Source organism: Muntiacus reevesi, chromosome X, assembly GCF_963930625.1.
Source record: "Muntiacus reevesi chromosome X, mMunRee1.1, whole genome shotgun sequence".
Taxonomy (NCBI): Eukaryota; Metazoa; Chordata; class Mammalia; order Artiodactyla; family Cervidae; genus Muntiacus; species Muntiacus reevesi.
Window position 1 is genome coordinate 94625423 of NC_089271.1, and position 12401 is coordinate 94637823.

At 54.0% G+C, this 12401-nt stretch overlaps 1 protein-coding gene across 1 annotated transcript; it reads left to right on the forward strand.

Moving 5' to 3' along the window:
- The first annotated feature begins 7946 nt into the window (after window positions 1–7946).
- On the forward strand, window positions 7947–8741 carry LOC136153897 (melanoma-associated antigen 10-like). The gene has a single exon (XM_065916039.1). It carries the CDS (start codon window positions 7947–7949, stop codon window positions 8739–8741), a length of 795 nt encoding a protein of 264 aa, XP_065772111.1.
- The last annotated feature ends 3660 nt before the right edge of the window (window positions 8742–12401 follow it).

Below are 12401 nucleotides of genomic sequence, written 5' to 3' on the forward strand. Positions count from 1 at the left end.
AACTGCTCAGCCCGCCACCAGCACAATAATGACTCCAAAGAGAAAGAAGCGAGTGTTGATGACCAGACACTCTCCTCGATTCCATCACAATGAGTCCACCCAAGAAGCTGACAAGAAGGCCCCGAAGGGATCCCCAACTGCTCACAGAACCCCCTGCACTCTTTTGTGTTCTGTGGCCTTTGGTTTATGGGCAGTGTAGCCGTGCAGGCCGGGGCAAACCATCTTCCCAGTGAGCAGGGTGGCCCCAGTGGAGAGGGTACGTCCAGCAATGCCACGTCTGTACCCCCACCTACTGCTGGAAGGGACACCACAGGGGAACTGCTGGAGAGTTTCCAGAGTACCCAGATTATGGTTCAGTGATGAGATGATTATGTACAGCACCTATTGTTCCATCGTGAAGGCGGCTGTTTCAGTTGTGGCCCCAAACGAGGCCCCTGAAGTGGATGAGGAGAAGGAGTCCTCAGATTACAAGTGTGCCCTCTGTGAGCAGTTCAAGGACAACCCCAATCCCTGACCTGCCAGGTCCCCAGGGACACTCTAAATCACTGCCTTGTAATAAAGCAATCTATTTCTGGCTCTAATAAAGTAAAGCAAAACTGGCCTCCAACTAATAAAATAATATTTAAAAAAAAAAAAAAACTAGTTCAAAGGCTTTCTCAAAAAAAAAAAAACAAAAACTTCACTGGAGTAAATAAAGAATTGAACAAGAACTGTGAGTCTGTCTTCTTTCTGTCTGTCCATGCTATTCACACATGACACTGGATGAGCCATATGAGGCTGGAAGCCCACACCCCAGGCCAGCTTCAGTCCAGTCCTCAAGGTCCATTTTCATCTGAAGCAGCAGCATTTCACACGCTCGGCCAAACTTCTGACCCACAAGCTGAGTGCTGAGGCGAGCCCAGGACGGGCTGGTCCCTGTGCCTTGCCTGCCACTCAGCAGACAGCCCAGCCAGGCTCCTGACCTTTGGGGTGTCACCTTCCATGAGTCATGCACCTTAAAGCAGAAGGGGCTCCTCCTGGGTCCCCCAGTGATGCCACAAGTTTCTGATCAGTAGTTGAGAGTCTCTAGCTCCCAATCCAGGGGTCTCCCCAAGAGGCCTACTGGAAAGCAGGGTGACCCCGCCAGCCAAAGGCCTCGCAAACACATGACCCCAAACGCAAAGCCAAGTATAAGGTTTCCAAAGTCAAGCACAAGGGTGGTGAACGCCAGCCCTTGTCTTTGGACGTGGAATAACCAAGCAGCACGTCCAATACACACTTTGTGAGCCAAGGGACACTTTACAGCAAGGCAAGGGTCACCTGCAAAGACAAACCACGGCCTATTTCTGGGCCTGCAGGCCTCTCCACGTGCCCGAGGCCTCGCTGGCTGCTGACACTCAGCCCAGCCCCTGGCCCTCCCCCATCACCTGCTGGACACTTCCAAAACTGGGGAGTTTGGACCAGAACATAGAGGGAAAAACACTAACTGGTTTCTTAAGAACACATTCACAACCACCCAGACCCAGCAGGGCCAAAACGAGTGGCGATGTCATTTTTTTGTAAAGGGCAAAGTCCCGGGGACTCTCCCTGAGTCCAGGGCAGCAACACACGATAGGAGTCTTGGACCGGCCCTGCCCCAAGTGGGCAGCCTACCACAGGGCAGGGCCAATTCAGACCGAACCAGACGAGCATGTCCAGGGCACAGTGGCGACTGGACGGTGTCACCATGACCTAGTCTCTCAGTCACCTTCCACTTGAAAGCCTAGTCTGGACAGGCTTCCTGCCCAAAGGGGATCAGGTGCTCGGGGATATCCACCTGGAAGATGTCCTTCCCAGCCCTCCCCGGGACGGGATGCAGCAGCCACTGGGAGTTGGCAAGAGCAGTCATTACTTCTGTTGCAGGTCGGGCAGCAGGGCTTGATTCTCCAGCTCCTCCACCTCGTCAGGACCTAGGTTTTCTGGGCACAGCAAAGTGACCCCAATGTCCATGAGATCTGTGTGCAAAGACAGGGCACAGAAGGAGAACAAGGTGATTCAAAAGTCACGCCTGCTAGAGAGTAAGATCGCATTACGGAAGGGAACCTTGGTGAACTGGATCCTCTGTCTGAGCCTTTCAGCGGGCTCACCTTGGCAAAGGGAATTCAGGGCAATGCCAAGTGAGGGAGGGAGAAAAATGAAAGGGAGAGGCCTGGCGCTCCAGGAACCCACCAGGACGTGGGCAGCTCTCAGTCTGACCACTGCAGGCTGCAGGGTCAGAGCAGGAGGGCCCCGGCGGGAAGCCTGTGGATATCAGGTCCCCAAGTGATTCACCAGCAGAGAGGTGTTGCTGTGGGGCCTCACCTCTGGGGAGTCAGGGGACTTGCTCAGGCCCTGCTGCACGCAGTGGGGATGGGGAACCCAGGCTGGGTGCTGTGGTGCCTCTCATGTTCTCTGCCGGGCACACAAACACACACACATGTACATGCACAGAGACAAGTGCCACATGCAGACCTGGATCTGGGCGGGGCTCATCCCCAGCCTCTGCTCCAGGAGCTCCCACGAGGCTGCGTCCTCCCAGTCCACTGCCTGATGTGGACGGCCAGGGTACAGTGCCAGGTCTGCATAGTACAGGCCACGGACCGCGTTTCCAGGTTCTTGACATCATTTAAGAAGAAACCTGGATAAGTCTTTCAGGACAGACAACTGAACTTCATCTCCCAGGGCTCCCAGGGCCTCACACGGCTGTGGAAACACAGATCCACAAGGGCCAGAAGCCTGACACAGCGGCCTGCAAGCTCACAGCCCTGGGCCGGACATCAGCCCCACGTGTCTGGGCATCCTCCAAGCAAGCTGACACAGAGGGGAGGGTCACAGAGGGCTGGTTCCTTCCACCCATCTCCACACTGTCTGTTGACTGGGTTTGGTGAGCCAGAGGACCCGTCCATCACATGCAGTCTGTGGGGAGGTCAGGAAGGAGGGCAGGACAGCAGGAGAGAGGCATGAGGTGAGTTTGAAGAAAGAGGGAGTTAAAACCCTGGGAGCACTCAGGAGGGAGGATGGGTCCCCTGGCTTCACAGCCAGTGGCTGGGCTCTGGTCCTCTCCCAGCACAGACAGGGACAGTCCTGGGCTTGGTTTCCCCCAACACTGGGCCCCACCCCACCCCTCAGCTCCCTGGCCCCATCACTGCCCATGCTCTGCAGATCCTCCATCTTAGCCCAGGGCTGCTGAGCGCAGATCTGTGCTAACCAATCTGGCCTCGACCCTGGGGCTGCCCTGGATCTCAGACGCCCTGCCAGGTGTCTTTCCCGGGTGTCTTCATCTTTGGGAGCCACCTTCCTCCCATCCCTTCTCAAACCATGGCCTCCACTGTCAGCAGATGCCCTGGTCCCTGCCCAGAGCCTAGAGTAGAACAGAGAGCAGAAACTACTGGGACGGTCATGTCCTTGCCAGGGCCTGGGATGGCACCACACAAGGATCACAGAATTCAAACCTCAAATAACCCGCTAGGTTACTGTCACCTCATTTGACTGCTGAGGAGGAGCCGAGGGATAGAGAGATAGCCCATGACTGCAAGGGACCTGACCACTCGCCCCTCCATTCTCACTTCTTTCCTTGTACCTGGTTGGGGTTCCCTGTTTACTCGAGGGGGGTGGAGGCAGAGGAGCAGAGCCAAGGGCCTGAACATCAGCAGCATCTCAGCAACTCACAGGGAGCCTCCGTTTCCATGATTCTGTGATGACGGGGACAAAGTCCCAGAGGCACCCAGTTCAGGGCCTTACGGGCCTTTCCTTTCCCGAACACAGCAAAGCCACAGTTCTCACAGGCCCACAAGGCCCCACCTGATCTGGCTCCTACCCTAGTGGTCTGCTCTCCTCACCCCTGGATTCACCCCCAGTAGCTATGCAGGCCGTCCTTTCACCCTTAGAACAATTCAGTGTGTTCTTACTTTAGAGCCTTTGTAGGGTGTGAGGAGTATCATCGTGTCCCCTCAGAGTCAGGTGCTGGAGTCTCAACCCCAAGTACCTCGGCGTGACCTTGCAGACAAAGGAAAGGTCTTCTCAGAGCTGACGGTGGTCAAGTGAGCTCATTTGGATGGAACCTCCTCTAACAGGACGGCTGTCTCCATACAAAGGACACATTTAGAGACAGACAGACACAGAGGAGAGCTCCAGGAGAAGAGGAAGGTGGAGCTCTCCATGCCCAGACATGGCCACCATGGCCAGCAAAGCCCCAGAAGTGAGGGGGGAGAAATGGAACAGACCCTCCACCTCCGTCATGAGAACCAGCGTCAGTCAAAACCTTGACCTCAGTTGCTGGCCTCCGGAACCAACACGGTTTGTAGTTTGAGCCACCCAGTCTGTGTGACCCTGACACAAAACCCTTTCTCCAAAGAAGACCCTTTCTTCAAAGACGACACAGATGGCCAACAGGCACATGAAAAGAAACTCAACATTCCTAATTAACATCCAAATACAAATCAACACTCCAATGAAGTATCACCTTACACTGATCAGAATGGCCATCATCATAAAAACCTATGAAGAATAAATGCTGGAGAGGATGCAGAGAAAAGGGAACCTTTGTACACTGTTGGTGAAATGTAAATTGGTACAGTCAATAGGGAGAACCGTATGGAGGATCCTTAAACAACTACAAACAGAACTCCCAGATGATCCAACAATCCCACTCCTAAATATATACATGGAAAAGACAGAAAGTCTAATATGAAAATATACATGCACCCCAATGTTCATTGCAACACTATTTACAGCAGACAAGATATGGAGGAATCTAAATGTCCATCAACGGATGATTAGATAAAGAAGAAAGAAGATGTGGTGCGCGCACGCACACACACACACACACACACACACACACACACACACACACACAGGAATCCTTCTTAGCCATGGAAAATAATGAAGTAATACCATCTGTAGCAACATAAATGGACCTAGAGATTATCATATTAAGAGAAGCAAGTCAGAAAGAGAAAGACAAATATTGTATGGTATCACTTATATGTGGAATCTAAAAAGATGCTACAAACGAAATTATTTACAGAGCAGATACAGACTCAGAGAACAAATTTATGGTTACCAAAGAGGAAAAGCAGGGGAAACGATAAATTAGGAGTTTGAGATTAACAGATACACACGACTATGTATAAAATAGTACTACTGTGGTGCTGGGGAACTCTTGAAAGTACCTTGGACAGCAAGGAGATCAAGCCAGCCCATCCTAAAGGATATCAACTGTGAATATCCATTGGAAGGACTGATGTTAAAGCTGGTCACCTGATGGGAAAAACCGACTCACCTGGGCTCTGTCCTCTCTGCCCCTGAGTCCCCACTCCTCACACCAAGTCCCCAGTCTCTCAGAGCCCGGGATGTCAGGAAGTCAGGACAGGTCTAGTGTGTTCTTCACACCCCAGAGGCTCCCAGGGCTGACAACAGAGGCGGGAATCTGTGGGGTCCCTTCAGTCCTCCTCAGGGACCTCATCTTGTCTCTGGGTAGGTCTTCGGAATCTCTCCTCTCCCCTACTAAGCCCCCCAGCCCTTAAACCAGGACTCCAGTCACCCTGAGAACCAGATGTCAGGAAGTCTGCTCCCTATATCAGGAACCCAGGCTGAACCCCAGTATGTTAGGAAGCCAGCTGCCTATACCAGGTCCCCAGTTTGAGACTGGATGTCAGGAAGTCAGCCCCCTATACCAGGTCCCCAGTCTCTCTGAGACCTGGATGTCAGGAAATGCAGCATATGTTCATCCGCCCTATGTCCTCCCAGAGCCCACTCTGCTCTGGGGTTCAGGGTCCCCTCAGTCCTCCCTCAGCATCCTCACCTTGACCCTCCAAAGAACTAAGATCTTCCCCTCTGCCCATCTGAAGCCCTGCCCCTTCTGACAGATGCCTAATGTATCTGAGACACAGATGCGGAAGTCAGAACAGGCTGCCAAGTGCTCATCCCACCAGCAGGGTGGCTCAGGGCTGACAGCAGGGGTAGGGATCTGTGGGGTTCCTTATAATCTCCCTCAGGGACCTCATCCTGAGCCCTGGCAGATCTGGGGATGACCCCTGTGTTGACCAGAGGTGGGACCCTCACATCAAGGCTCAGGGAGCACAGAGGGTGGATGAGCTCATGCTGCATTACCTGGCATCCAGGTCTCAGAGAAACCGGGGACCTGGGAGAGGGGGCGTGTCCTCAGGTGAGCAGAGGGAAGAAGCCCAGCTCCTGCGGAGTTTCAATTTGGAGACTCTGAGGGAGGACTGAGGGGACTCTGACCTCAATCAAAAGAGACCTCAGAGAAGCCTGTACCTGCTGTTGATCCTTGGCGGCCGTGGGGTAGGATGAGCCCAACGTGCATGGTCTCACTTCCTCACATCCGGATCTCAGACTGGGGACCTGGTATGGGGGCTGACTTCCTGACATCCGAGTCTCAGACTGGGTACCTTGCATATGGGGTGGGGCCTCAGGCGGTCCAATTCTCAGGTCTGGCGGGGTGTCAGGTTGAGGACCCTGAGGAGGAGAACTAGAGGACCCTGGACCCCACTCACAGGACACCTCAGAGAAACACGTTTCTGTTGTCAGTCCAGGGCAACTGTTGGGGTAGAATGAGTGCAGCAGGCATGATTTGACTTCCTGACATCCGGGTCTTGGAGAGACCGGGCCCTGGTATAAGGGGCGGAGCTTCAGTTGGGGAGAGCAGAGAATCCCTGGTCCTGCTCAGAGGCGAGGTGAGGTGCCTGAAGGAGGGCTGAGGCGACCCTGCGTGAGGACCGACGGAACCCCACAGATCCCCGCCCCTGTAGTCGGCCCTGGGAGAGCTTGGGGTAAGAAGAGCACACTGCCTGTCTGCCTTCCTCACATGCTGTTCTCAGAGAGACTGGGGATCTCGTGAAAGCGGCACGGTCTCAAAATGGCGGACGGGACAGTCCCCGGTTCTGCCTGGAGTCCAGGCTGCATGCGAGGATGGAAGGAGGCAGAAAGACCCCAACAGGGAGGCAGGGATCCTGGCCCTTATGTGGACTCTTAGAGGCCCTAGAGCAGGGTGAGCAGTTTCTTGGCCTCTGGCTTAGGGACCTTAGGAGGTGAGGTTTTTCTGGCGGAGGGTGGAGACTTCAGGTCGGCAGAGGCTGGACTCCCCAAACCCGAGGGAGGACTGAGGAGACCCCTGCCCCTGTGGTCAGTGCTGGGAGGCCAAGGCCGGACATGAGGAGGAGTTGAGGACTGAGCATCTCCCCAGCCTAGGACCCACAGGAAACCCTGGGTAGGTTCGGCTGCATGTGGAGCCCCTCAGCGCTTTCTGTTCAGGCTCGGACCTTGTTCAGAATTTCCATGCAGGTCCCCAGAGGGGAGGGACCAGGTCGTGCCAGGGGAAAGGTGAGCACTACAAGGGAGCCCTGAGGGGACCTCCTACCACACAACTTGGGGGACCTCACAGAGTCTACCCCTCGTACTGTCATGGAAGGCTCAGGGCTGTGCCACAGGATACCGCAGAGCTGCCCCCTCCCTTTCTCTCACAGGAGCGCCAGGAACCGGGAGAGGAAGGCAGAGGACTGAGGCTCCAGTCCTGAGGTCAGAGGGCAGAGGTGGTCCAGGCAGTCCCAGGAGTCAAGGTGAGGAGGGTGCCCAGAGTGTGCACCAGGAGCTCCCCATCCCAGAACAGAGGGGACCCCACAAGGGCTTAATCCCCCACCTTGTCAGCCCTGGAAATCCCAGACTGTGCTGACTGCACCATGGGGAGACACCTCCCTTCCTCTTTCAGGTAGCCAGCGGACTGGCTGCCCTGGAGGCTTGCCCCTGTGAGGTCTGAGAGCACCCCACAAAAGGAGACCTGTAAGTGGCCTGTGTGAGACCGCCCAGGGTGTGGATCTCAGCTGAGGCCATTCACAGCCCCTCTCTCCCCTAGCCTGGCCCGTGATCCCCATCTATTCCCCTGCCCCACTCCTGTCTGTGGTTTGATCCCAGGCATCGTGCTCGTGGTCGAGATGAGTGAGCTGAGCAAGCCCGAGGAAGGCTTTCCGGACCCTGGCGAGGCCCAGTGCCCAGTGAATGTGCAGCTCTTGGGGGCTGAGGCAGGGGTGGCTGCATCCACCTCAGCCTCCTCCCTCACAGTGTCCTCCGTAGCCACTGGGGAGCCCTTGCCCCAGGAGGCTCTGAAGGAGATGAAAGCTAACCTAATAAAGTTCCTGCTCTTCAAGTATCGAGCCAAGGAGCTGACCTCCCAGGCGGAAATACTGAAGAAGGTCCTCAGGGATAACCAGGAGCACTTCCCGGTGGTCTTCAGCCAAGCCTCACAGTGCCTGGAGCTGGTCTGTGGTGTGGAGGTGAAGGAGGTGGACCCCAGGGAGCACATCTACATCATGGTCCCCAACCTGGGCCTCACCTGTGATGTGATGCTGAGCGGTGGGCAGAGCATGCCCAAGGCCGGCCTCCTGGTGCTGATCCTCAGCCTGATCATGAGGAATGGGGACCGCGCCCCTGAGGAGAAGGTCTGGGGAGCACTCAGCAGATTGGGTGTGTGTGTCGGGAGTGTGCACTGTGTCTTTGGGGATCCCAGGACACTTCTGACACACGTGTGGGTGCAGCAGGGGTACCTGGAGTACCGGCAGGTGCCTTACAGCTACCCTGCTCGCTATGAGTTCCTGTGGGGTCCCCGGGCCTATGCGGAGACCAGCAAGCAGGAAGTCATGGCATTTCTGCTCAGGGTCAAAGAAAGGGCTTCGAGGGCCTTCCCACCCCTGTCTGCAGAGGCTGTAAGGGAGGAGGATGAGGCTGCCTGAGCCAGAGCAGGATCCAGGTGATCCTTCCCTCTGTGATTGAAGACGGAGTGGTCAGCCTTCTCAGAAGTGAGGCCCTGGGGCACTTTGGGAAACCAGTCTATTGCATCTTTGGGTTCCTGTTCTCTATGATGACTTGGAGATTCACCTGCTTTCCTTAGAAAAATTTCAAACTTTGCTTGTTTTCATAGAAGACTAAATAAACTTCAGTGTCTTAGCTTCATGAATGATGCTGATCACAGAGCGTTTGTGCTTATCCAATTCATGAACAAGAGTTTTGCTGTTTTGTAAAAGATATTGGAAACTCTTCCATTGTGTTTTGTGGTCCTGAACAGAATGGAGTGGAATTGGAATTAGAACTGTTTTGGAAAAGTGAGCTTATTTAGCAGCAACATTGATGGGGGACGAACTAGATGATAAAAATACTTGTAGAGAATTCATGCTTCTGTCCTTCTTGTGTGTTATTTTCAAAAACTAAATTATCTCTTGTGCATTTGGATTTGCCTGGGTTATTTAAGGAAGTAGCAGATAATTAATTGAGCCCCCTGCTCACTGGCTCGTGTATTCCAAAGACCTTTACGGAGCCTCTGCTCCGTGAAAGGCTGGGTTTGCAGTAGGGACACTAGGAGAAGTAGGACACCCCCACACCTAGAGCGATGCTCTAGTAGTCCTAGTCACACAAAGAAGGTGGAGAGAAGTCCCCTAGTCCCACTAAACAAGGCAGCATGGGGCGGGGCGGTGAGGCTCCAGGAGGAGCACTGGAATGTCAGTGTCTGAGCCAGGGTGTTCTGGGACTTTGGGAAGCTGGGTTCCTTCTGTGGGAGGTCACTGTGATGAGGCTGCATGATGGCATCCCTCAGACCTGCCGACAGTGTATCTTGGGGGTGACAGGAAAGTCTGAAATGAATCATTGATGTGAAGTGTCCTTTTGCATCTTGGGTAAAACACAGAGAGATCTCTTTCTGGGTTGGGAAGGAAGGGGTCCTGACAGTTGTTGCATTGCTGTTAACCACAGGGACAAAGGAGGTGTTTTCTACCACTGCCCCACCATCTGCTCAGAATCCTGGAGAAATGTGCATGTTGCTTTGAAGTATGGCCAAGTATTCCCTGGGTTGGCCCTCTTCTCTCTGTCCTGGGAAAACTGATTACCAATATATTGAAATGAGCATTTACTTGGTCATCTGGACTTTATTTTGGCCACTTGTGAGCACGGTCTAGATTTCAGAGGGATGAAATGAGTGAAAGTGGAGAAATCCTGCTGGCTGACTGGATCCTGGGAACTTTGATTCCCAGCCAGGAAAGACACTGTTTCCCACCCCCTCAAACACACACTAACAGCCAAATTGAATAATATAACCTCTAGGAGGAAAACACACAGAACAGCAATTTTGACTGGTTTTCTATTCCGTTTCCTGTTGAGCTGCCAATCCTATGAGGTGTCTTGAAAACAAAACTATTTCCAGAGGAGAGAGGGACAGAGTCTGAGATCTGAATAACACGAGAAATAAGTGCTAGCCAGGAAAGATGCAACATCCACCAGCGTCCCCGGGTTCACGCAGGTTCAGAAGTGTGGAGACAGCAGAGACTCACAGGCTAAGGCTGTGCCTGGCATCAAATGACAGGAGCGAGTTCTGGGCCTAAGGAGGTGGTGAGGTCACTGCAGTGGGGTGTGCATGTGGGTGCAACGGGCTGAAGGGGCAACTCTAAGGGGTAGCTCTCCCTGTTGAGTGCCAGAGAACAATGGGAACAGGAGATGTGATTCTGGCCACACATGTGGTCACTGCCACATAGTCAATGGACACTTGGAAAAGGTGGAGAATTTCAAGACTCATGTGACCTGCTCAGACTCTCTTCCCCAAAACATAGGCGATTTTGTCTTTTTTTTTTTTTTTTTGAGATTTTGTCATTATAAATTCTAACTGCTGCTCTTTGTTGAGCATCTGTTAGGCAGTGTGGAATTGGAGAGATCTTAGGTGCTCCACCACCTCTTGTCTTCCTCTCTCCCTGCACACATGGGGACATGAGCCTGCCAGGCCTATTCACTTAGGATGGGTGATGCCATGACCCGTGATCAATGAACTTTGAGAAGAAGCATTTTTGTCATGACCATTTGTTTTGAAGGGACACAGGCACCTGGGAGTTAATCCTCAAGTCAGGACAACACTAAGACACAGAGCACTCCGAGTGAGGTTTTTCTTGCAGAGACTAAAGTCCTGTACTTCTGACCCTTGAGAGAGGCTGCCCGCAGGGAGCTGGCTACAGGAATTCCACGCACCCCCAACCCACAGCGTGCCCCCACCCACCCTGAGCTGCACTGTCAGTCCCCTCGGGGTTCTGCTCGTTCTCCTTCGGGAGGATAGCAGCCAGCTGTCAAAGGTTCCTGTTGGAGTTGGGAGCATCCTCCTCATGGGCCCCAGCCACGAGCCCCCTTGCCCGAAACAACCCTGCTGCCCACAGTGCCCCCACTCCCTCAGAACCTGGCCTTGGGTTTTGTCCTACCTGCCCCCCACTGAGAGTGGCTTAGGCCCTGGTCCTGATGACCTCATGTGTGTATCTTTATCTGAAAGTCCCAGAGCAGCATCCCCTTCCACAGTGCTACAGGTAGAGCTGGCAGGACTTGACACTCCTTATGGTCAGTCAGTAGTAATCATTGCCATGGATTCATGGGGTGCATCTCTATGATCCTGAGGTGTATCAGACCATTCCCTGTGGAATCCCACGTGTTGGAGAAAACTCAGGGTCTTCTAAATGTGACTGTAAGGTCATGGATTTTGAGCCTGAGTATGAGAGGAAAAGGGGTGTCTGGTCAGCCACCTGCAGAGCCAACTAGGAGCCAGTCGGGCTGTTTGAACAGAGGACGGGATCTAGCAGATGGCAAGGGTGGTACCCAGGATGCCCTCCTAGGTGCCAGAGTCTCCAGACTCAAACGAGGATTTGGAAAGGAACCAGGCAGAGAGGACACTGGGGTCCCAGGGGTGCAGGCTGCAAAGAGAGCCGGCTGCCCCAGAGAGGTAGAAGCAGCAAGCCCCTGGAGATCCCACCTGACCTGCCCAGGGCTGGTCAGGAGAGGGAGCGGGGAGGAGATGCTGCTGCAGGTGAGCTGCCTCCCTGGCCTCCATGAGGACATCTGTGCTCTGAGGCCAAGGCCGGGACCCGGGGGGTCACTCCAGGATGGACATGTGACAGCCATCATAGCAGGTACTCCTCATGCCCCTTATTGGATATGACTGTTAGGTGTGGATGGGATCTAGCTCTGGGTACATAAGAACCTCAGGCCTTTGGCTGCTAGGAGGCCCAAACTGCCCCCTGCCCCCACCGACTTATCTGGAGGTCATTTTCAGGATCCAACATCTTCAGCAGCTGCCTCTGTGTGAAAACACACCACCCTGTTCCCAAGCTGATCTTGCCCAGGCCATCACCACTTGGACAGGTGCCGCCCCTGGCTTAAGGATTCAGTGAATGTTCTGCTCCTCTGAGAAGTCCCTGTGTTTCCTCATGGCTTCCCTGGAGGCTCAGTGTTAAACAATCCACCTGCAAAGTGGGAGACACAGGTTCAATCCCTGGGTGGGAAGATACTCTGGAGGAGGAAATGGCATCCCACTCTGGTATTCTTGCCTGGGAAATCCCATAGACCAGAGCCCAAGGGCGTGGGGTGGGCTACAG